Here is a 24,233-nt window from a genome sequence, read left to right on the forward strand (position 1 = left end):
CAGGCCACCTTTTGGCGCACCATTTGTCCTTCAGTAGGGCCCCAAAGCCTAGGCTGCCTGTTGCGTTGGTATATAACTCCATTTGTTTTGCTGACACCCAGCCTTCCCTCCATATTAAGGTGCCGTTGAAATGTGCTAAGAAGGATTGCCAGGTACTTAAATTTTGTTTCACCCCAGAGGTGAGCCTGACGTCGTGGTGTTTTTTCTCTAGCCCCCTAGTCAACTGTGAAATTCGCCTGGAGAACACTTTCCCCACAGGGATGAATCTTTTAGCAAAGTTCAATTTCCATATCAACTCTTGTAGTTCTCCTAGTGTTGCCTTCTTTTTGCCCAGTAATGTCTGTATGTCTTTCAGTAAGTCCTGCACTTTGTCTTGGGGCATGCTGGACGTGCCTGCTTTGGAGTCCAGTTCTATGCCTAGAAAAACTAATTTGGTGGTTGGGCGTGTGGTTTTGTCCTCTGCCAGTGGAACCCCTAAATCTGCTGCTAAGGATTGGAAAGACTCTAACAACTCTTTACACTCCGACCCGCTGGGTTGTCCCACAAATAGGAAATCGTCTAGGTAGTGCAGCTTCTCACCCTGCGGGTGTTGTTTGTGTAATGCCCATTACTGAATTTTTCAAAATATGAGCAGGAAATGGAGCATCCTATGGGCAGGGCTTTGTCAAAATAAGTTTCCCCTTTAAACTTGAGACCCAGGAGGTGGTAGCTCTCCGGGTGGACGGGGAGAAGCCTGAAAGCGGATTCTATGTCCGCCTTCGCCATCAGTGGGCCTCGCCCTTTTGTGCGTAGTAAATCTACTGCGTCCTCAACTGAAGCGTACCCCACCGCGCAGTGTGCTGGGTCAATGCCATTGTATACTGATCCGCCCTGGGGGTAGGACAGGTGGTGAATGAGCCTAAATTTGCCTTGCTCCTTTAAGGGGACCACTCCCAGGGGTGAGATGATTAGGTCAGACGGGATGGGGCCCTGGATAGGGCCTTCCACCCTCCCCAGTTCCTTTTCCTTGTTGATTTTTTCCCTTACTATTTCTGGGTATTCTTTAGCAGAGCGCAGGTTTTTGGATTCTGATATGCGTGTTTCCATACAAGACGGTATCCTAAAACCTTGCTCAAAGCCTTCGCATAGCAACCTTGCGTCCCTTTTGTTGTTGTACTCATTGGCCAGTTGCCTCAATCTGCCTGTATTTATGGGGGATCTAGCCAACTCCACTTCTCTCCCCAACCTGGCTACCGTGTTGGTGTGCCTATTTCTTCTTTTCTTTTTCCCTTTTGAGGTTGCTTCCTCCCCCCTTTTACATTCTGTTGCGGGATGACCCCTCCCCCGCATGAGGAGCACACATGTCTGAATTTGCAAGCGGCCCCCCAGGTGCATTCGTCCTTGTCAAACTTGTAGCATACTGCTGTGGTTGACTTCCAAGTTTGTGTCCCTTTCTGAGTATTGTTGCTTTTTTGTAGAAGGGCTTCGCCGTCTCGTGTCTTCTCCTCTGGTAGCTCCTGCGAAAGGGCTGTTCGCCCTTACTAGCCCAGCTCTTGGCCTCACTTGCTATCATTATTATGTGCATGTACCCTGTTACATCCTCATCTTATTCCATGTCTGGGTGGGCATGCATTTTTCACCTGAAACCTTTGTCTTAATCTAGCCATGCGTCCCCTGTAAATTGCTTCTGTGCCTCATGTATTTTAGATTCATATAGCCATAAATGGCAAATCGCAATGTGGGTATTTTTCCACTATTATACATACCATGATTCTAAAGGCATCTAGCCAGTTGTCAAAATTCTTCTCTTTCCTTTCTCTGTTTCTTTCTCTCCTCTCTTCCTCTTTTAATCCACTGTGGTCAAGTCTAGGCATCTGACTTAAATCTCTAGTAGCGTGAATATGTCAATAAATTCCCTACTCAATATTCGTTCTTTCACCGCTAATGATATCATGCTCGCCAGCCCTGGTGCTCTTGCTACCATGTAGGGTCTCCCTAGGCTCCCCCTCTTGTATGCCTCTGGGGCTAGACCGTCAGTTGATGGGCTATGCCGCCTGCACGCATTCTTATCTGAGTCAGTGCCCCATACATGTGTTGGTGAACCCATGGTGCTTGCGGTTGCTGCTTCCTCTTCCCCTTTTTCAGGTGATGGGCAACGTGTGCGCGGCGCTTCCGCCCTGTTTGTCTGTGACGCCTTCGTCCAGGTGTCTCTGCTGGCCATGTTTTGCGCGCTCCCACAGGATTAGCAAATAATGATGGCACCATTGATTTTAAACATTATTGAACAATCATACTGATTTGCTCACCATTATTCGCCTTCGCTCTCTTGCTCGGTCCTGGCATCCCAGCTTCAGGAAGCTCGCCTGCGTCTCATTTGTCGCTTTTCTTCGTTCCCCTGCTTGTGTTCTTCTGACGCTTCTTCACCTCGCTAGGTGACTCATCATCATCTTTGGCAGCGCTGCTTGGCCTGTCGCTGTCGAGTTTTTCCTGTGACTGACCCTCGACCACTCCCAGACCTCCTATCTGGTTCAGGATCCAGTCCTTGCTGTGCATTGCCACTGCTTCTCTTGCTGCCCTGATGATTTCCTCAGTGTCGAGCTCCGGGGTGGCACCGTGGTTCTCCATGTTGACTTATGCTAATGCCAGTAAACCGGGTTGCGTCGGCCTGACTGGGCTGTCCCCTGTTACCGTTAGTTTCTCTAAACGTGGGTCGCGTTGCCCCAATGGGCTGTCCCTGGTTGAGTTTTGCACTTGCGCTTGCAGCCAGGTCACGTCGCCACACTATGAGTTGCCTCTTGGTTAAGACGTTGTTTGTCGGAGGGGGCGTGGTTTTGCTGGGCTACTTTCCCCTTTCTACTGTCTTTTGCCGGGCCACGTGGTGGTCTGTAGCAAGTAGCCCGGTTGTTTCTGGGTCAACCGCAAAGGTGATAACACTGCACTTAGGTTACAGCGTGTGAGCAGTTACAGTGCCCCACGGCACTTAGGGGATGCTTGCAGTCGCGAGGTGATTCCAGGGGGACCCTCGCCAGTACCTGAAAAGGAGGTGCAGTCTCCGGCTCTTTGGGGGTGGGGGGTCTCCAGTCGTTGTTGGTTCCTGCTTGTGCTGCCGGGTTTTGTTCGCCGATGTGCCGTCTCCGCCGCGCTTCTGAGAATCCTCCACCACAATCCTCCTTTTCAAGCTGCCGCCTGGCCGCCCTGGATACGAATAGGGGGTCTGTGCCAGGCAGCCCCTTTTTAAACCCCACTTCTGCCTTCGGGGCATGTTGGGGATATTTTTTAAAAAATGCTCTTGACCCCATTGGGCCATCGCTCTTTTTTCGCCCCCCCTCTCTTTCCGCTTCCACCTTGTGCCCCACTCGTAGCAGGCCGGAAGCAGGGGGCAGGGTGCTTGCTTTGTGGGGGACCGCTTCCGGTCCCCCGGCCCCTTCTTTGTTTGCGCGCCCCATCTGGCGCGCTTTTGCTCAGGGGCCTCGGCGTGGTTTTTGCTGTGGCCCCTCGAGCTCCATACGGTCGCGGGCCTTCGCCCAGAGACTGAAAAGTCATGTCGATGGTAGAGCAGCTCTCACAGAATTATAAACTATGTTCAGAAACAAAAGGAACATTGAAAACCAAAGCAAAATGTACCAAAGCATTGCTCTATGATCAGTGTTGTTTCAAGAAAAAGTCACCACTGCCAAAAAAAACTGTTTTTGTGCTAGACAAATCATAAATTCTTTGCTGAGAGAGGGCAAAGAATGCAACATCCACTAACTTTTGTAAAAAACAAAGATGTGCTCTGTATTTGAAATGATTGTTTTTGGGTTAGTGGTTCAAGTTGGGTGACATGTTTCAGTACAGCCTTGGATGAGATTTAAAATAACATCATTGATGAATCGATGGTGTGTTTCGCAACACATTTTTCATTATAGAACCTTGTTTATTCATTGAATAGATAAATAAAGGTTGGAGACATGGCTGCAGGGCTCAGTGAATTCATGATTTCTTGGATGGGTGAGGATTTCTAACAGCAACCACAGCCTCAACTCTGCCTGTTCCAGACATACCTCTCCATGCAATACACCTGTCGTCTTTGCTGATCCCAACAGCCATAGAACATCCATAAAAGGCATAACTGTAAATAGTCACTTCAAAAAGGTCATAACAAAACGGTAACGCTGTCAAATCCCATTGCAAGTCACACCTAATCACCTTCCTGATGCAAGACCTTAATCTCCTCTCCTTTCCCACCCCTTCAGAATCCTCTCCAATATCTCGCTGTGCACCAGGTTAAAACCCCAGTACAACTTGCCACAAAAAAAGACCAGCCAATTTTTCTTTGTCAATCAAATACAGAACAAAACTGATTACTCTCTCTTCCATGCCGTAGCGATCTTGCAACATCGTCCCAGGCATCTTCCGCTCAAACTAACTAAAATCCCTCCATGCCAGCTGATAACTTCTTTGTGTCGAATCTGCTAATGATTTCTAATTCCCGTCAAGCTCAGATGTCATGTGGAAGCGGCGCCCTCCTGTCCTCCACTCCTGGCGCTAGCATGCAAAATCTTTGCCACTGTGAACAAGATAAGGAGTCTGCTAGTTCATTGTTTTTGCCTGAAAAACAATGTTCAGCTGTAAACATCTGAAGCAAGGTCGCAGTATTATGTAGTGTGACTAGGGGTTTTACCATGTAATACTAGCACATTACCCAGAAGTGGACCTCAGGTTCACACCAGTAAACCTTAGCTCAGTCCTGGTAGTGTGGCAAAGAGCAGTTAGGCTACTTAGAGGAACATGTGTAAAGCATTTCACAACACCCATATGGACGATAAGTAAATTACATGACTCAAAAGAAATGTGACATCAATTTAGAAAAATAAAGCAGATTTGTATCAATTTAGACACCAAAACGAACTTTATATCTTACATACAACCGGAGTTGTGGATTTTAGAAGCGTTGAAAAATAAATGCACTTTTACCAATCAAGCAGTTCCATTGAAGTTAATGGGGGAAAAGCACAGCGTGCAATTGGACACTTGTGGGGTGAGTTCAGCGAAACTCACCTTGGTTAATGTTTGGCAGGTCCATAGAACAAGACTCAATAGTCAGTATGTCGTTACCTTGCCCAGGGAGTCCGGCTGCAGAGGTGCTCTGGCGGTTCTTGGTGCTGACGAGATCTGTGGGTGCTGTCAGCATGGAGCACTTGACAAACACACACTTGGGTGTTGAACTACTCTCTACCCTTGGAAAGTAGAGGCCTTTGGGGTCCCAGGACCTGGATTCCACAGCAGGGGGCTCTGGGTGCAATAGTAGCCTTTCAGCTGTCGATCACGGGATTGTCGCACCTAAGATGCTTTGCCACTTCTCTCAAAGTCACCTCCTTCTGGATGCATGGTCTCAGGAGTAGGGTCGTTGCTGATGTCGCACACTATGCTGGGAACTGCTCTGAAGTTGGTGATTTCCAAGATGGAGTCGGTTACCAGGCTGACAACCGACATGCCTTGGCAGTGACAAAATTAGTCTGTCATTACTTCGTTGGCTGGCGGTCGTCTGGGATGAAGTAGCAGCTCGAAACTTGGTGAGAGCCTCACTATCACTCCAAGGTGCATGTCACTGACTTTCTTTGGGCTCACTCATGGGGGACCTGATGGATTGCACGTCTTGTGACACAGCACAATGATTCTTCTGCAGGTTGCAGGTAAGTGTTACCAACAGTCAGGGGAGTCTGCTTTACTTTCTGACTTCCACTGTAGTCCCTTTTCCTGGGAGCAACACGTTTTCACCACGGGCACACGTCAATCACACAGTTTCAGTATATGGTTTCCTCAGGGCACTTAAGTGTCCTCTCGTTGTGCTGTGGCAGAGTCTGAAGTCCTGTTGTCGGTGACAGTGTCTTCTATGTGCCTCTTCTTGGATTAAAAGTCAGAACTGAGGTACAGGTGCCAGGGGAACCCTTAGATCCTGGTTTAGGGGGTGTTCAGGATATGGGGGACAGTGGCCAACAGGCTACTGGTCGATGTGGCTAGTCAGCCCCTGAAGTGATGACTTCCTATGGGAGTATGTCACTTTTCTAACCAGAATCCACTATTTCTAAGGTTTGCCAACATGGTAGAACCTTCCCTCGGCTGTAGAGACCTCCTAGCCCAACCAAAAGGTGTGTCTAGTCTTTTGGAGGTCTGTGCCTCCTGAATAACTAATTTGTCTTCCTGCCTGCCTCAACAGGGTGGGAAGGGCTTTGTCCTTCAGTGGGGGACTACGTTTACGTATCAAGGACAGTGAGAGCCTTTGAGACTCACTGCCTGGATCACAGTAAACACTAGCCATCATCAGAAGGTGGATATGTGACCTCTGACCTCCCCAGGTCCTTTGTCTCTGTCCTGGGGGAAGTGTTAGCATGACCAGCAGGAGAGCAGTCTTGTGTTTTGGAGGCCCGCCAAGGAAGGTGAAAGCTGGTATCTTGGTGCCACCAGGGTACGTCCTAGCTAATGTTGGGCATGAGAATCATGCTCAGGTTTAGAAAGCACAGCATTTGACACCAAACACAGGGAAAATCGGCCTGGCCATCATGGAGCTGGACATCTGGGTTCTGCCCGGTTGCCAGCCCATATTATCCTATAGACCGCAGGTGACTTGCGGTAGCATTGGGTTTTGAATGCTGCCACAGGGGCATATATGCTTGTGCATATATATCCCCACTCATAATTAAATGCACCCTGACTCCTGGGCTATAAGAGGCCTGCCTCAGTGGTGACTGACTTGTGCTATGGCAGTGAATGGACTCTGCCTGCACTTGGTGTGTTGTGTGACATGGCAGCTCTGCAGGTTTACCGTTACTCAGGTCATGCACAGTGGCACAATCAGTGCTGCAGCCCGGGTGACCCCCATTACCATCCATGCCCTTGGTACCACTTGTACCATTTACTAGGCCCTCATAGGGGTGGTAAAGTCCTTGCCAATTGGGATGGCAAAATCTCAGTGCAATTTATGGGGAACATCACTGGAACTGATGTCTAGTTAGCAGGCCTCAGTCCACTTCCAGGTCAAAAGCAACAGCATCCAGAAGCAAAAAATGGGGGGTTACCATCCAAAAAGGGTACTTTACAACAGCATCTCAAAATGAACTGATGCAACAAGCACTGCACTCGCAGATCACAAGCCTTCGGCCTGTCCACCAAATCCGCTACAGTCATGTTGTACACGTTAAACATCACCATTCTGTTAAGACAAATCACCACCTCACACCCTTAAAGCCATGACCAGCCAAAAGAATTCCAAACAGGTGATACTTCTCCCATGCTGCAGGCAATGATCAAGCCCCGGTGCTGCCAGTGTAGGCCTGAAGGACACAAAAACCTAAAACAGATTTGTTTTTTACATCAGGGGTTATATTCTGTCCAGTTCGAAAGTATGGGAGAATGACATTTAAATTATTTTAGGATAATTACAAATTACTTGATCAGAGGTGGAAGAACTGTTTTGAAACTTCAGGATCCCTTTGTGTCTGTATGCAATCCATTCTATGTTCATATATTTTGAACTGTCTTGCAGCACTTAATATTTATGCCAATAGTTCCCTTATAAGCACTAGGTGGCACCAAAGTATAATATTCAGATTTAGCAAAGAAAGCCAATTGAAATGTTGTGGTGGAATTTTTACATTATATAAACTGCAAGCATGCATTATTTTTTTAAGCATGTAGCCTGCAGAGAGCTGTCATCATTAGTGTACCATATTTCATGCTGAGAAAACATTGCAATGTAATTAAATAAAATGAGTTTTATTTTCTGTGCAGCGACTACCATCGAGCCTCACCCATATGTCTTAAACTTGTAAAAATGCATTGGCAATCAAATGTATCCTTTTTGCTAAGATCCATTCCAATGGCATCATCTATACCAAGTAAAGTAATCTCTAGGTTGACACTAAAACCAAGTTAAGAGGTAAATTGCCAACAAAGGTAAAGAAGAACATCTAGCCACACAGGGGCATATTTATACTTTTTAGTGCAAAACTGCACTAACACAGTTTTGCATCAAAATGTTTTGCACCGGCTTGCACCATTCCTGAGCGCCAGCAGGGCACCATATTTATGGAATGGTTCAAGCCGGTGCAAAGGGTGTGCTAGCATAAAGAAAAAATGTCGTTAGCCAGGTGGGGGTTGCAATATGGGAGAAGTGGGTTTTGCACCAAAAAATTACGTTGGGCAGGTTAGAGTAAAAAAAATGACTCTCACCAGCCTAGTGTCTTTTTCTAATACAAAACTATCCATACCACATGAATCCTGTCTTAGAAAAGACAGGAGTCATGCCCACCACCCCTATGGCCAGAACAGGGGACCGGTGTCCCCGGGCATGGCCATTGCACCCAGTAATGGCACTTTAAAAAATAAAATAAAATACTTACCTGTACTTACCTATACTTACCTGGGATGAGGTACCCCATCCTCCGCTGTCCCTCTGGTGTTTGTGGGTGTGTCACTGGGGTGTGGGGAGGGCACCTGTGGGCGTATTCCATGGTGTCCACCATGGAAATAGCCCCACAGGTCCCTTAACACCTGCCCTGACCCAGGTGTTAAATAATGGTGCAAAGCAAGCTTTGCGCCATTATTTGACCGCTTACTACCCTGTGCCTGATTTTAATGTGGCGGGATAAATATGGCACTAAGGCCATAGAGTCATTTTTTGCACAGGAGCGCCTAGCTTGCTTCTCATTGATGCAAGGTAGGTTTCCACGTCCAAAAAACTACTTTAACTCCATAGGTTTGGCGCTAGATGGGTCTAGTGCCAAAGTATAAATATGGAGTTAGTGTTGCACTAAATTTGCATTAAAAAAATTATGCAAATTTGGTGCAAAACAAGTATAAATATTTCCCATAGTTCAGCCAAACAGATGATAGATGCAGTGTTAAGAAATAACGTCTGTGATGGACAAAGTGGAGTGGAATTTTTTGTGGTTTGGCATGCTAGCCTTACCCACATGAACAGCAATATAAATGGACACAACACCCACAGTGCTATATCCCTTTGGGCAGTGCCACCTAGCAGTATCTGCTCTCCACTGTTTCTTCTGTTGTGCAAGGAAAATAGGTGAATTCATACAGTGCAGAGAGACACAATAAATGGCAGCAGCAGAACAACCCAACCACAAGTGTAGGCAAAAAAGCAGCCACAAAAAAGGAGAATACTAATGATCACGCATGAGCCTGCCTTCAAAATATGTGGGTGCAATTTTTTTATTATTTATAGATCAAAGCTGGAGTCGGAAAATTAGAAAAAAATAAACTGCATTAGGACAAGCACTTTTTGTAAGGACATTTATAAATAAACATAAACAATAAAAAACGACCAGCACTTCCAGCACGACCAATGGGTGGGGGTAACAAAACTAATAAAACCAGGATAGAGGGAAAAGTTGCAAACAAGACAGATATCAACATGAGGGTGAGGGGGGAGAAACACATGAGGGAGAGAGCAAACAGAGCGGGTTGAGTATTTGACAAAGGGTAGAAGCACTTGAGGGAGAGCGCAGGAAATAATATACTCTCTCTTGATCTGCTCAACCAAAACAAAAGATCAGTTCTCTAAACTGAGTACTGGAAGAATCAAGTCAGGCAATCAGTAGGACAGTAAAGTGTCTAAACTGCGAGGGGTTTTGGAAGAGTTTTGGGTACACTAGATGGTCAACATGAGCAAGGAGAGTCATAAAATAAGAAGCAAATAAATAATAGTGACAATAAATCCAACCAATGAAAATCAATGAGCAGGCTGTAGCCCAATGTAAGTTTTTGGTAAGCCCATGATAGGTTTTTCACAACCAAAGGAAATTTGCAGAGACCCTACATAAAATGAGTGGGTAGGAACCTAGTCGAGATAATTGGTAAATCAATACCCAACTGGAATTAAAGTATTTAACAAAAAGATGCAGATCACCTAATTGCCGGCCAAAATGTCAAAGACAAAAGGACAGTCCTGGTAAAGTTCACTTTGAGAAAGACATACTCTGTTTTGTAATAGGGCAATGTTGGAGGTATAGTTTTGAAAAAGGTTAACCCCCACATCATGTGTCAATTCCCCAAAGTGCTGCAATGCGTTCATGCACTCACCTGAATGCTGTCTGCCCACAAACAAAAAAATCGTGCAAATAATAGACACACCTTTGTGACTACTACTCTTGGAAAAACCCACTGCAAAAATGTGCTAAAATCTTCAAACAGTGCACAGGATATGGCAAACACCTGGGGAGGACTATATTTACGTGTATGACCTCCCCAAATTGCATGTCCACAAATGGAAATCCATCAGATGAATGGGCAGGAGCTGAAACGCAGACATGATGTGACATTTTGACAACTCCGTTGTCTGCCTACACTGGCACACCAACCGCAAGGAATTGTCCCCCGAAGCATAAACTAACCGTGTGTCCTGAGTAGCAATGAAAGCATTCAAAGATCCCCCTTCTAGCAAAGACAAGTTATGTATCATCCTTAAGTCCCCTTCAGTCTACTTGGGAACCAACCCCAAGGGAGACATATTCAGATCTGGCATGGGTCATTCATAGAGGAGGGCTACAATCCTCCCTCCCTTCTCCAGTTTAGTGGACACCACCTGTGGCAAGGCTTTCACTGAGTGTAAATCTTTCCATCCATTTGCATCGCTGCGATCCCTGGTATCCCAAATGAAAACCCTCTATAAACTCCCCACTCTAGCGTTAATGCTGTTTCCCTATCCAGGTACGCCTTTGTGAGCACCTGGGGCCTGATGTCCCCATCTTCTCACTACCTGCCATTGTTCTGCTGAGAAGGGGCATTAGTGTGGGATGTCTTCCCCCGCACTTGGAGCACTTATGTTTGAATTTACAAATCTGTTATGAGCAGAAACCTTTATTAAAGTTCCAGCCTGTTCCCACATAGGGTCCTGTACTTTTTTGACCATATCCCATCCCTTGTTGAGTGGGATGATACTGAAAAGACCGGTAAGTAACTAAGGACCAGATGTAGCAATGGTTTTACGCGTCGCAGACATCGATTTTCGATGTTTGCGACGCGCAAAACCCACATCGTGATACCCATTCCCATTTTGCGAGTCGGTAACCTGGTTACCGACTCGCAAAACGGGATAGCGAGTCGCAAATAGGAAGGGGTGTTCCCCTTCCTATTTGCGAGTCACTGCGCGATGCCGGATTGCTTTGTGACCGCGGTCGCAAAGCAATCGCAGTTACCACCAGTGTCACGCTGGTGTAAGGGCATTTCTTGTTCAAACAGGCTGTGCTGTGCTGTGTCATGCATGCTGCATGCAACTAAGCCTGTGGCATTGGGAGGTCTACCGATGACCCACCCGCCCCTTCATTCAGGTGTCCCAGAGCCATGTCATGCCCTGCTGGTTTCCAGAAGCCACCCCCAATCTCACTAGTTGGCATCATCGCCTGACAACCTTTCATGCTTTTCCAACATGAAAGGCCTCCATCACTCTTGACCCCTTGAGACATATCAACTCTCAATGACTCTATGCAACTCTCCTACCTGTAAGTCCCCTGATCCTGCCATAGCATCTACTTCTTCTGTCACCACACCTGGCCCTCACTAGTGATTCTCTTCATTTGTCTCTAGCATGCAGTCCTCACCACCTCGAATGTTGTCCATTCGCGGCCACTCACTCCCTGTGGCTCCTCCACCACAGGGCCTGCAGGTCTCTCTCTCTCTCTCTCTCTCTACACCTGTTAGTCCTGACAGCCTTAGGGTGGTCACTCCTAACTTTTTGCCTCCTCCTTCCACTTTTAAGACACTGTTTTTGGTGGTTTTACAACTCTGCAAACTTTACCACTGCTAACCAGTGCTAAAGTGCATATGCTCCACTGCTAACCAGTGCTAAAGAGCAAATGCTCTCTCCCTTTAACCATGGTAACATTGGATCATACCCAGTTGAACTATTTAATTTACTTATAAGTGCCTAGTAGAGTGCACTATATGTGCCCAGGGCCTGTAGATTAAATGCTACTAGTGGGCCTGCAGCACTGATTGTGCCACCCACTTAAGTAGCCACTTAACCTTGTCTGAGGCCTGCCATTGCAAGGTATGTGTGTGCAGTTTCACTTCCAATTCGGCTTGGCATTTAAAAGTACTTACCAAGCCTAAAACTCCCCTTTTTCTACATATAAGACACCCATAAGTTATGCCCTAGGTAACCCATAGGGCAGGGTGCTGTGCAGGAAAAAGGCAGGATATGTACCTATGTAATTTACATGTCCTGGTACTGTAAAACTCTTAAATTCATTTTTACACTGCTGTGAGGCCTGCTCCCATCATAGGCTAACATTGGGGCTTCCCTCAAACATTGTTTGGGTGGTAGCTGCTGATCTGAAAGGAGTAGGAGTGTCATATTTAGTATGGCCAGAATGGTGATACAAAATCCTGCTGACTGGTGAAGTTGGATTTAATATTTCTATTTTAGAAATGCCACTTTTAGAAAGTGAGCATTTCTCTGCACTTAAATCTTTCTGTGCCTTACAATCTACGTCTGGCTGGGTTTAGTTGACAGCTCCTTGTGCATTCACTCAGAGACACCTCAAGCACAGGATACTCATCCTCACTTGCATACATCTGCAGTTTGAATGGGTCTTACTGGGCTGAGAGGGTGGGGGGCCTGCCTTCACCCAGAGGACTGCCATACCCCCTACTGAGACCCTGGCAGACAGGATTGAACTGAAAGGGGACCTGGTGCACTTCTAAGCCACTCTTTGAAGTCTCGCCCCACTTCAAAGGCACATTTGGGTATATAAACAGGCCTCTGCCCCTACTAACTCAGACACTTCCTGGAGAAGAAACTTGTAACCAGAACCTGCATCCTGCAACTAAGAACTGCCTGGCTGCCCAAAGGACTCACCTGACTGCTTTTTTTGAAGGACTGCTGCCTTGCTGTTGCCCTGCTACCTTGCTGCTCTCTGGCTGTGGTGAAGAAGTGCTCTCCATGGGCTTGGATAGAGCTTGCCTCCTGTTCCCTGAAGTCTCAGGACCAAAAAGTCATCATCTCTTCAAGAAGGACTCCTTGTGCGACGAAATTCGACGCTCAGCTTGCCAGAAACGACGCACAACCTGCCCCGCGGTGAAAAATTTACCGCACGCTAAACCGGAACAGTGCAGCCCGACTTTACAATAAGAAGATCGACGCAGCACCAGCGTAGCGACTGGAAATTCAACGCATGGCCCACTGGATTGACACACAACCGACCCAGAACGATGCAGCCGGACTTCCAGAGAGGGATCGACGCAGCACCTGCCGTGCGGTAGACAATTTGACACAACACCCACCGGATCGATGCAGCTCCTGTGACTTTCTCATGCCAGCGCAGGAAATCCACGCACCGTCCCGGGGGTGCCTGAAACCCCCGCAACCCGAAGAGAATCCACGACCGAGCACCAGAAATCGACACACAATGGTCCCTGTGTGAAAATTAAACGACGCATCGCCGTGTGTGGCCCGAGAACTCGACGCACACCCTCTTTCTTACCAAGCATCTCCTCCTCTGTGGTTCTTTGCATAGATTTTGTCACGCGAACCAGGTACTTTGTGCTTGAAAGAGACTTTGTTTGCTTGTAAAAGACTTAAGACACTTTATATCACTTTTCAGTGATATCCCAACATATGCTTATTGCATTTTAATTGTTTTGACCTGCATCTTATCAGATAAATATTATATATTTTTCTAAACACTGCGTGGTGTATTTTTGTGGTGCTATATGGTGTTCTTGTATGATTTATTGCACAAATACTTTGCACATTGCCTTCTAAGTTAAGCCTGACTGCTCAGTGCCAAGCTAACAGAGGGTGGGCACAGGATGATTTGGATTGTGTGTGACTTACTCTTACTAGAGTGAGGATCCTTGCTTGGACCGAGGGTAACCTGACTGCCAACCAAAGACCCCATTTCTAACAACACCCATCAGTGCTACCTCCTGCTCAAATACACACAGCTCCCCAGTCCCGCCCGCACAGCTCATTTCATTCTTTACGGGCCCCGCCTCAGGTCCCCTGGCCTTCACTGACACAACACACCTTGGCAGTGAGGGCCTCGTAGTAGCCGCTGCTGCAAACTGGCCTGTTTTAACATTTCACCCACTTTGCCTCCCTTGAGATCTTCCACCAGTGGAGAACTGGATACAACAGTTTCCGCCACCCCACCTGAGGCTGTGGCCACCGGCTAACCAGATTCTCCAGCCCCACCCAAGCATGGTCCATGACCCCAGGCTTAATGAAGTTGTCTTGACCAGCAGCGAAGAGTACGAACAGAGCTTACCATACCACTTTACTCTCCTGCATCCCTCTGAAGTCTCCACTCAGTTTTCCTCAATTTTTATTCTTTTCCTAACAGCCAAGGTAAACAAAGTCATAGAAAGGCCAACTCATTACCCTGCCCCACTTACATAACTCCCTCAAACCCCCCTCCTCACCGTTCCTTTGAGCCTCAGCCTATCCCCTATCCTGGCTAGTTCCACTCCATGGAGGGGGAGTTGGGCTTTGCCTGTTGCTCCCCCCAGGTCCCTTCATTTCACCCTGAAGGTCAGCGTTGCTCATCGTGACCATGCAGGAGGCATAAACCACCCAAATGCAAAACAAATGGTTTTGAAGTAGGCATGGTTTGACAGGGTCAGCTGTAAAACAATTTGTTTTACAATGTGTCTTTGTATAGAACAGTAGTGCTCCAGAAAGGAAAGCAGCTGGCCCAGTCCCCCGCAGCAAAACAGGTCCCAGCTCTGTCAACCCTGTAGGAAAACTCCTGTTCCCGGTGTGGCCAGTGCAGGCCTAAGGGACCTAAAAATCCCAAATAGATTTTTTTTACATCAGGGTTTATAATCTGATCTGTTTGAAAGTTTGGGAGAATGGCATTAAAATTATTTTAAGGTAATGACAAATCCTTGATCAGAGGTGGAAGCATTGTTTAAACAATTCAGGATCCCTGTATGCAATCAATGCTATGTTGATGTATTTTGAACTCTCTTGCAGCACTTAGGGCCAGATGTAGCAAGCAGTTCTGCCTATTCTGTGTCTATGGGAAAATGTGTTTGTACATATGGCCTTTAGTCCTTATGCCAAGAGTTTCCTTATAAGCACTAGGTGGCACCAAAGTATAAAATTCGGATTTAGCGAAGGAAAGCCAACTGAAAAGTAGTAATGGAATTTTTACATTAAATAAACTGCAAGCGCGCATAATTTTTTTAAGCATGTAGCCTGCCGAGAACTATCATCCTTAGTGCACTATATTTCACGCCGAGAAAACATGGTAATGTAATTAAATAAAATGGGTTATATTTTCTCTGCGGCGACTACTTAAGCTCTATAAATACAATTACAATACAATACAATCTAGCCTCTCCCATACGTCTTAAACTTGTAAAAATACAATGGCATTGAATTGTATTCTTTTCACTAAAATATATTCCAATGACTTCATCTATACTAAGTAAAGTAATCTCTAGGTTGATACTAAAACCAATTTAAGAGGTAAATTGCCAACAAAGACTTAAATTAAGAAAGACATCAACCAAACGGAGGACAAATGCAAGGTAATGAAATAACAGTTGCGATGGACAAAGTGGAGCAGAATTACTTGTGATTTGGGATGCTAGCCATATCCACACAGCAACATCAAAGCACACAACACCCACAGTGCTATCTCCATTTGGGCAGTGCCAGTATCTGCTCTCCACTTTTTCTCCCGTTATGCATCTGTACAGCACGGAGGATAGGTGCATTCATCCAGTGCGCAAAAAATGGTAGCAGCTCAACAACCCAGCCAAAAGTGTAGGCGAAAGTGCTGCCACAAAAAAGGGCAATACTAATGATCGTGCATGGGCCTGCCTACAAAATATGCGGTTGCAACTTTTGTATTATTGACAGATCCAAGCTGGAGTCAGAAAATAAAAAAATAAACTGGTAGGACAAGCGATTTTTCTACGGAAATGTATAAATAAATATAAAAAATAAAAAAGGGCCGGCACATCCAGCACGACCAGTGGGTGGGGGTGATAAAAATAATAAAACCAGGTTGGAAGGAAAAGTAGCAAACAAGGCAGATATCAACATGAGGGTGAGGGGGTAAGAAACACATGAGGGAGATAGCAAGACAGAGCAGGGTCAGGTACTTGTCAAGCATAGATGCATTTGACAGAGAGAGCTGTTGATCTGCTTAACCAAAAGAAAAAGTAGTTCTCTAAACTGAGTACAGGAAGTATTAAGTCAGGCAATCAGTAGGACAGTAAAGTGACTGTGCTGTGGAGGTGGGGGGCAGGAGGAGTTTTGGGGACACAAGATGTTCAACATGAGACAAAGAGAGCAATCAAATAAGAATCAGGCAAATAAGAGTGACAATAAATCCAACCAATGAAATTCAATGTGGCAGGGTGTAAGCTGAATGTAAGTTGTTGGCAAGCCTATGATAGGTTTTTTCACAACCAAAGGACATTGCAGAGACCCTAAATAAAATGAGTGCTTAGGATTTAGGTGAAGTAATTGGTAAATCAATACCCAACCAGAATTAATGTATGCTGAGATTTAACAAAAGATGCAGATCACCCATTTGCTGTCCAAAATGTCAAACACAAGAGAACAGTCCCGGTAAAGTTCACTTTGAGAAAAACATACTCTGTTTTGTAATAGGGCAATGTCGAAGGTAAAGTTTTGAAAGAGGTTAACATTAATATTTAATAGTTTTAGTATATAACATAATGCCTACATGTCAGTGTTGAGCCAAAGTTGCCCACAGTCCCATCAATTTAGGAAGGGCAAAAGGTAGCCCTTATGCAAACATGGTAATGAAACACAGAAAAAGTGAATACGGAGAAAAGGACTAGATTTTTTATTCTTTTCGAGATCTCTCTCTCCTCTCTCTGCCACACAAAAGGTCTCTAATGCAGAGAAAGAACTTTAGCCAGTCAAAGAATTTGTGCTCACAACTGTAACAGTGCATACCAGACTCTAAAACAGGCTGAAAAAAGAAATAGCCGAACTCTCTTGAAGAATTACCAGCCCCTGGCTCAAATGCTACATATTTGAAAGGGTTTTTTAACAGGTCTCAATGGGGAAACGGAGGAGCTGCAATTTCCCCTGTGAAGCCACCCTTCACTCCCATTTTCTCGTGCTTCATTTTTTCATCCTGACTTCTCCATTTGTGTTTTGAATACCTTCAAGCCTTGGATCCAAGGGTATTATTTTCCGGGATTTGCTCATAATGGTAGGCAGCTAGAAAGTGTGGTGTGTCAATTGTGAAGCCAGGGCTACCATCCTAGGAGAGAATTTAGTAATTCAGGATATCATATACTGACCCAGGACTTCGAAAATATACTGATCTGCCTACTTTTATCTCTGTCCCCTTTTACCAACGTTTTGCATTTCCCTTTTTAGTGATGACAGCTACACTATATTACAGATATCCTACTCCCATTTTATGGATAAGGTTTGCATTTATACTTGTGAGTTACTGGAGAGCTAAAATTTGAGATTTTAAGCTATATCCTTTATTTGCTGGATTTAGGAAATCGCTGTGACTGTACTATACCCTGTGTTATATGACAAACCTTCTTCTTCAAAGTAGGTTTGAAACTGTGTGTGACTGTATGCACTTTTATTCCCAAATGCATTGTGTAAAATCTTTTATAGTTGATTACCGATACTGTTAAATAAAATAGATCGATTTTACCTATTTTATAGGACCAGGCTTTACTAGAGAATAGATTCCAGTTGCTCTTGAATTTGTATTAATTACACTATGTTAGCCATTGTCTAATCATCGAAATACCCCACACCTGATTATCCTCAGAAAATGGTTGTTTGAATACAAAGACAAATTTATTTCGCCCATTTTAAAGTCATCCTTAGTCCGCCAAAGGTGATGGGTGCCATGCTCACCCTATGTAGACTCTGAAGACATTAAAAAACTCTAAACAGGTTGGATGGTACATCCACCATTGTTTGACAAATGTCCTGCCACTATCAAACTCAAGACCAGGCCGTTATTTTGCAAAGATGGCATTAGAAAGTTCCAGTGTACTTTTTCGACCAATGATACTGGGTATGAACATGATTTTAGCTTTTCTAGAATCACTTTACCCTTGCAGATAAACTTATTTTTTACTGTTTTAGGTTTGCTGGAATGCCCAGGTTCTTCATGACTAACATGACTATTGAAAATGTGCAGTTTCTCCAGGGTCACTCCAGATTGTTGCCAAATCTGTTTTGCTGGTTAAAGACCTCTGTACATTTTACTCCTGCTAACCTGTGGTAACGTGCTTGTGCTGTCCCCTCTAAACATGCTAGAATTGGAATACCCCTAAGTGGCACCTTTAATTTACTAGTAAGACTCCAGTAAAAGGTACCACATATACTCAGGGCCAGTAAATTAAATGTGAAAGTGTACTGCAGGGCTCATAGTGCCACCCACTAAGTAGCACTCTAAAACATGTTTCAGACCTTCCACTGCAGGCAGGTCTGTGCTGTTTTAAACTGCCTTTTCACACAGCAAAATAAAACGTTTGCCAGGCTTAAACCTTCCTCTTTAATACACATAAGTCACCCCTAAGATAGACATTAAAAAACAATAGGGCAGTATGCATGGTATTTAAACCATAGGACATGTATATTTAGTTTTTTACACATCATGGCAGTTAATATCCTCCAAAGTTGTGTTTCACTGTGTCAAGGTTGGTTCTCCCTTAGATCATCACTGGTTTACACTAGTGCCTTTAATAAGTGCTAAATTAAGTTTGGAAATTGCTATAGAAATTGTTCAAGGACTCGTTCAACAGTAATTTAAAATCCAAATTAATGGTCAAGTCAGATTTTATATCACTATTTTGTAAAATACAATTTTACAGTTGTCATTTTCTGCCTAAAACAAAAAGGCTTTGCTTCCAGTGTCCAGCTTTCACCTGACCCCTGATGGCTGCACTGTGCTGAGATAATTATTTTTGCTCCCAGGCAGTGAAAAAATTGTTCTGGTTGTGGGTAAGGGGACTCAGCCCTTGACAGGATGGCTTGGGGTGTGTTTGCAGCATGTTCCCAGGATTCAAAAGATTGCTACCTTATTTTTGGAAGATGGAGCTCATACCTAGGTCTGCCTCCCCTCACTAGCCAGGCTGGCCTCAGGACTAGTGGTAGTAGAAGAACCTACCAGAACTGGTTTAGATGTGGAAAAAGACTTGCCCTCCAGCCACAGGCTGGCATTGGGCATAAAAGTGAACCCCAGAGACTTCTCCTCAGAGCACTCTTAGACCTGTGAGGAAATAGGAGAAGTCCTGGTCTGCTGACTAAAGAACCTGGAGGAAGGCTGAAGGAAAGCTCAACCTGCTTTCCTTGAACTCAGGACCTCATAAGTGACTCGAAGGGTCAGAAGGCTGACATCCTATTTGAGCTACATGGACACAACAAGTTTTTGAGGCCTCTCTCCCACTAACTGTCCTGCTACCCTGTTCCAACTGTATATGCTCTGGACCCTTCTACTGCCCTCTGAAATTCGCTGTAACTGCCAAGTAGTCCACCACAAGGACCTGACCCTTGGCTGTTGCTGAAGTGTTCTTATCATGTCCCCCAAACTGCAAGAAGTGGGACAGGAACTTTTTGTCAACTTTTGGCCTGAAGAACTGTCAGAGACTAGGCTCACCATAGAAGCTGCAGTTATCAACATTAAACCATCAGTCGGTCTCAGGGTGTTGGTTTGCCCCACTGATGGAGATCTGACTTCCAGAGGAGATTCAAAGTCCAAACAAATATAGAGAGCTTTGTTGGGTCTGATGCAGAGCAGCACATAGTTGAAGTTCAGGCCTTCCTGAGCATGGACTTTGGCAGCTAGGAGCTTTCCCACCTTCATCAACGACTGCACTGGAACCCCTCTTTTCACCAACCCACCGTCTTCCAGCCTTCTTCCGATTAAGCTTGCAGATTGCCCCACTGACGAATCGTCAACAACCATTTATTCCCCATAAAAGTTTCTAAGTCGATAGGTACACTTTCCGCCAGAACAATCCTGGCCCTTGTTTTAGGCTTGTGCTGCATTGCAGTTGGCCTTAACTTTGACTTTGACCAAATAACGGGTTTGGCACTCTGTGCTATTTTTAATTCAACCTTTAAAAAGTCATATCTCCAGTTCTTCTTATTGGATTTCTGTTGTTTCGTTTGGTATCATTTATTTATTAAAATATTCTCTGTGTTTCTAAAGTGGTTTGGGTCTTTTCTTTTGTTGAGTTTTTTCTTTACTTCTGTTTGAGTACTGCATAAATACTTTACAAATTGCCTCTAAGTTAAGGTTGACTGTTTTTACCAAGCTACCAGAGGGTTAAATACAGGTTTATTTAGTGACCAGGATCATGATTATTATTTGTGGTGGGTCTTACCACCCTCAACTAATATTCCAACTTCTTGCACCTGGCAACCAATATTTCCAAGCCAAGCATGATATTAAGACTACATCATTCATCGTCCACGCACAATAGAACTGGAAGAGATTTGCCATCCTCCCTTAGTAGGTCACTGTGTGCTACATATATGTTTTCTCCGCCCATTAATATACAAATAAAATAAAATGGGGGCCAAAAAATGGTTTTCTGTGCTTTACTGTATATTTATTTATAGACGTCTTTGCTTTGGCGTTCTGTATCTGTAGGTCTCTGTGGTCGCTTGTCCCTGTCTGTGGTTCATTGCTGAGTTGTTCCTTAGGTGATTACACTGTGCTTTGTTGTACATTGTCTGTTGTGCTCTGTGATGTGGTGTTACTATCTGTGTCTGTGTGCTGTATTGTACCATTTTGCTAGCTCTCTGTGCTTTTTCAACTGTATATGAAGCTTTCTGTGCTGTGTTCTTCCTTTACCTGGGGTGATTTAAATCATTTGTGCTGCAATTTGTCACTAGCTGTCCATGCTTCTTTATACGTTCTCTGCAGCTCACACTACAATGCCGTCTCTTATGTGTTGGTGTTGCCGTGTTGTTACTTTCCTGTTGTTATTTGTGATGTGCTGTAGTCTAGCCCCAGATTTGTGGGCTACTTTGTACCTTATCTTTTCTACCATGCACATTTGTGATAGAGTATACACAAGGCTACATTTCTCAATATAAAAGTATATTAGGAAGCTTTAGAGAGTTGGCAAACGTGATCATTCGCCCTTGACATCTCACTTTTCCTTGCTTTGTGGTGAAATGTCAATGTGTACGAGATCTGTGTTCTTTTTGGGTGTTTTGCACCATTAATCCAGAGAGCAAAGAGTCACATGCATCTACTTCTTAGCCACTGAGCATAGCTCAATTGTGCATTGTCTAATGTACTCTGAAATCAGAGTTGATAATGCGTGCATTTAGTATGTGCACATCAGTATCTACATCTGTTACTTTCGGTTCGTGGTAGTAGCTCTTTCTGATCATTGACTATGTTGATGGCCCTCAGAAATGAAGCAGTAGATAAGTAAGGCGGGGATTACTGTGAATAATCATCAGCATCTCGCCTGACACTTAACACTATCTCTCGTTCAGATTATTGGGCACAACCTTGAATTATTTCCAATAATCCTTTCATATACTGGACTACGTGGACTCTCAGCTGCTTGGTGTTACCAGTGTACACACATATTCATACACACAAATGCACACATATGTACACACGCACATTGGCAAGCATCACACTAGATGAGAGGGTGTACATTGCAAAGGAATATGGAATCAGTCCCCCAGAAGAACTCCCCCTCTGCTTGGAGCTAATGATGAGATGCTTGGGGGGTACTATGTGTGATTTCGGGTTGAAACTGTAGTTTTCCATCTGCATTTATTGGGTATTTGTTAAATGCACATCTTAGGTCAAATAGTAAGGTCCTTATTATTGAATATGAACACGAAGTCGAGTATATTGAGTAATTTGCATTGACGCAGTGAGTGCTGTAGACAGTTGCAGGTGAGGGTTTTTCAACACAGATGTATCATATCCTCAATGTTTTGGAAGAAATTTAGTATTCAGTTCGATTCACATCAAATCCAGAAAATATAGCGATTGGAACTAATGAAAATCACAGTAATTATTAGATATACAGCTTAAACAAGGCTTTATTTCGGTTGGAACACGAAAGGGGATGTGATGTGCTGTATTGGAAAGTTTATTTTCAATTTCCACCTGCTGAAACTGGATTTAGAGATGTGCCTTCGGTGTTTCTTTTATGACATTCACAAAGCATGGCTTCGTAGGAATTAGGAAGATTCTATTTTTGTTTAATATTGTGTATGACTAGTATTTTTGTCCATAGGTACAGAGGTCCAAAGATGAATGCCCTGAAGACTTCGTTGAGGTGGAAGACAAAGATGATGCCGAGCAGTTCCCGAAATCTAATTGTGGTATGAGTGTTAATATGTAAATTATATTTACCTAAAGTATGCTACAAAATATTTGAGACCGATCAGCAAATATAAAGTATGTCGCGATGGGAATATGCTATGGAGAAAAGATGTTTCTTTCAGAAGTGAATCTGAACTGGACATTTAGATCAGGCAGAATAGAGACAACCACTAGAGTCCAAACTGTGGAGAAAGTGCTGAATAGGAATTTGTTCGTGACAGGAGTAGTGTAATGGAACCGATGAAACGGATATATAATGGATGTCAATTGTGAGTGATGAGCGGCAGCTTTTATATGGCGCAGCACTGAGAAGAAAATCGCCCATGTGCTGTAGGCAAAGTGCAGGCTACATTCATTAAATGAGAAAAGCTGGAGGTGTAGGCTTATTGCGTGTGAGGCCTGCAAAGTAACTTGCCTTTAAACTGTTATAAAGGAAGGAAAACTGAGACATGATTAAAGAAAAAAAGAGGAAAAGCATAAAACGTCTATTCTAATAAGATAAAATAGGTTGAAAATCAAATGGATTATTTTTGCTATAAAGTTATATATTTCAGTTAATGAAGCAAAGAGGAGTGTATACTATTGTTGTCTTGTAACATTTTACACACCTAAGTACATGGTAAGAAAGACAAATGCTCGTTTCCAAAAGAAAGAAGTTTGGAGAAAAAACAGATAAGTCAATAATGTCTAAGAAAGCTAAAAACGCTTACAGCAGTGTGGCTCATTGAGATGGACCCTTGTGGCTGAAGCCTCCAGCATATGCTGGTCCCAAGTTTGAATTCCGGCAAGACTAGCATACCCTTGCATTCTTTTGAGGGTGGTAAAATGGATATCATTAAATTAGGGAAGTGTAAGTGGTTTGTGAGTACTGTGATCCAGACTCTGAATAAGATATTGGGATGTTTCCGCCTTAAGACAGTCGAAGAGAAGAACATGCAAGAGAGATAATACTGTATAAAAGAAGTCTAGTACATTCAAAATACAGCACAAATAATGTTTTAAAGACATTTTACTGTAAAAATATATCTTTAGTAGGGTCAAAGTAGATCAAGTCTCATTTAAGAATCGCTTATTAAAATGATTACTATGGATGAAAAGTAACATTTGGTGATTGATGGAATGCATAGCATAGGTAATGTGACCTACCAGGTTCGAGAAAGGTGTTATTGGTTAATAATTGAAGGTAAATGGGATGAAGGACTTTGCACTTTTACGAACGTTTTAAGGATCAGCAGCCTGAGAACTTGTACTTTAAGAAAAGAGGAATCAATTTATTTTAGTATATATATATATATATATATATATATATATATATATATATATATATATACATTTATATACATAAGTATATATATATTTGTGTATATATATATATATATATATTATTTTTTTTTACCTAGTGCCAGATCACCACTCTGTGTAGTTAGGACCTAGTTTCAATAGAAAAAGTGTTTTTGTTTTGCTAATAACTTAGGCACCGTTTGATGAATCTTCATGACATTTTCCAAGAAAATGTGACGCTCACATTAGCTTCTGTCTGGAAAGTTTCATGGTGATCTATCAAGCAGGGACCGAGAAAAAGACAGTGGCCCAAAATGTGTTCTCCCCATTCTTTTTGGCACGGTTATTTTGAACAGCGATAGCGCCCAAACTACTGGAAGGAATTAAACCAAATATGGCAGAAAGATAGCTCTTGATCCAGAAAGTGACCTTTTTCTTTTTGGGTGTATATCCATTCAGTAGTTTTTGAGATATTAAAGAAAATCCAAATTTGAATATATAGATTTACAGAGGCTTCACAAACCCTCCCCTTCTCATGCTGAGATCGGATTGGCTGCCAACACTTCAACGAGGAGGTGTTGGCAGCCATGTTGGGACTTGGCTTTAGCCAAATCCCAGAAAAAAAGATGTTAAAAAAAA

General features: G+C 43.9%; 1 protein-coding gene across 1 annotated transcript in view; it reads left to right on the forward strand.

The window, feature by feature from the left end:
- The window catches only part of KNDC1 (kinase non-catalytic C-lobe domain containing 1), a 523,355-nt gene that overhangs the window by 314,618 nt on the left and 184,504 nt on the right, over nucleotides 1-24,233 (forward strand). The window contains exon 12 of the mRNA XM_069239773.1: nucleotides 22,225-22,312. Within this exon, the coding sequence (XP_069095874.1) occupies nucleotides 22,225-22,312 (88 nt within the window). The remainder of the gene's footprint in view (nucleotides 1-22,224; nucleotides 22,313-24,233) is intronic.

The sequence above is a fragment of the Pleurodeles waltl genome, chromosome 6 (genome assembly GCF_031143425.1).
Source record: "Pleurodeles waltl isolate 20211129_DDA chromosome 6, aPleWal1.hap1.20221129, whole genome shotgun sequence".
NCBI classification, from domain to species: domain Eukaryota; kingdom Metazoa; phylum Chordata; class Amphibia; order Caudata; family Salamandridae; genus Pleurodeles; species Pleurodeles waltl.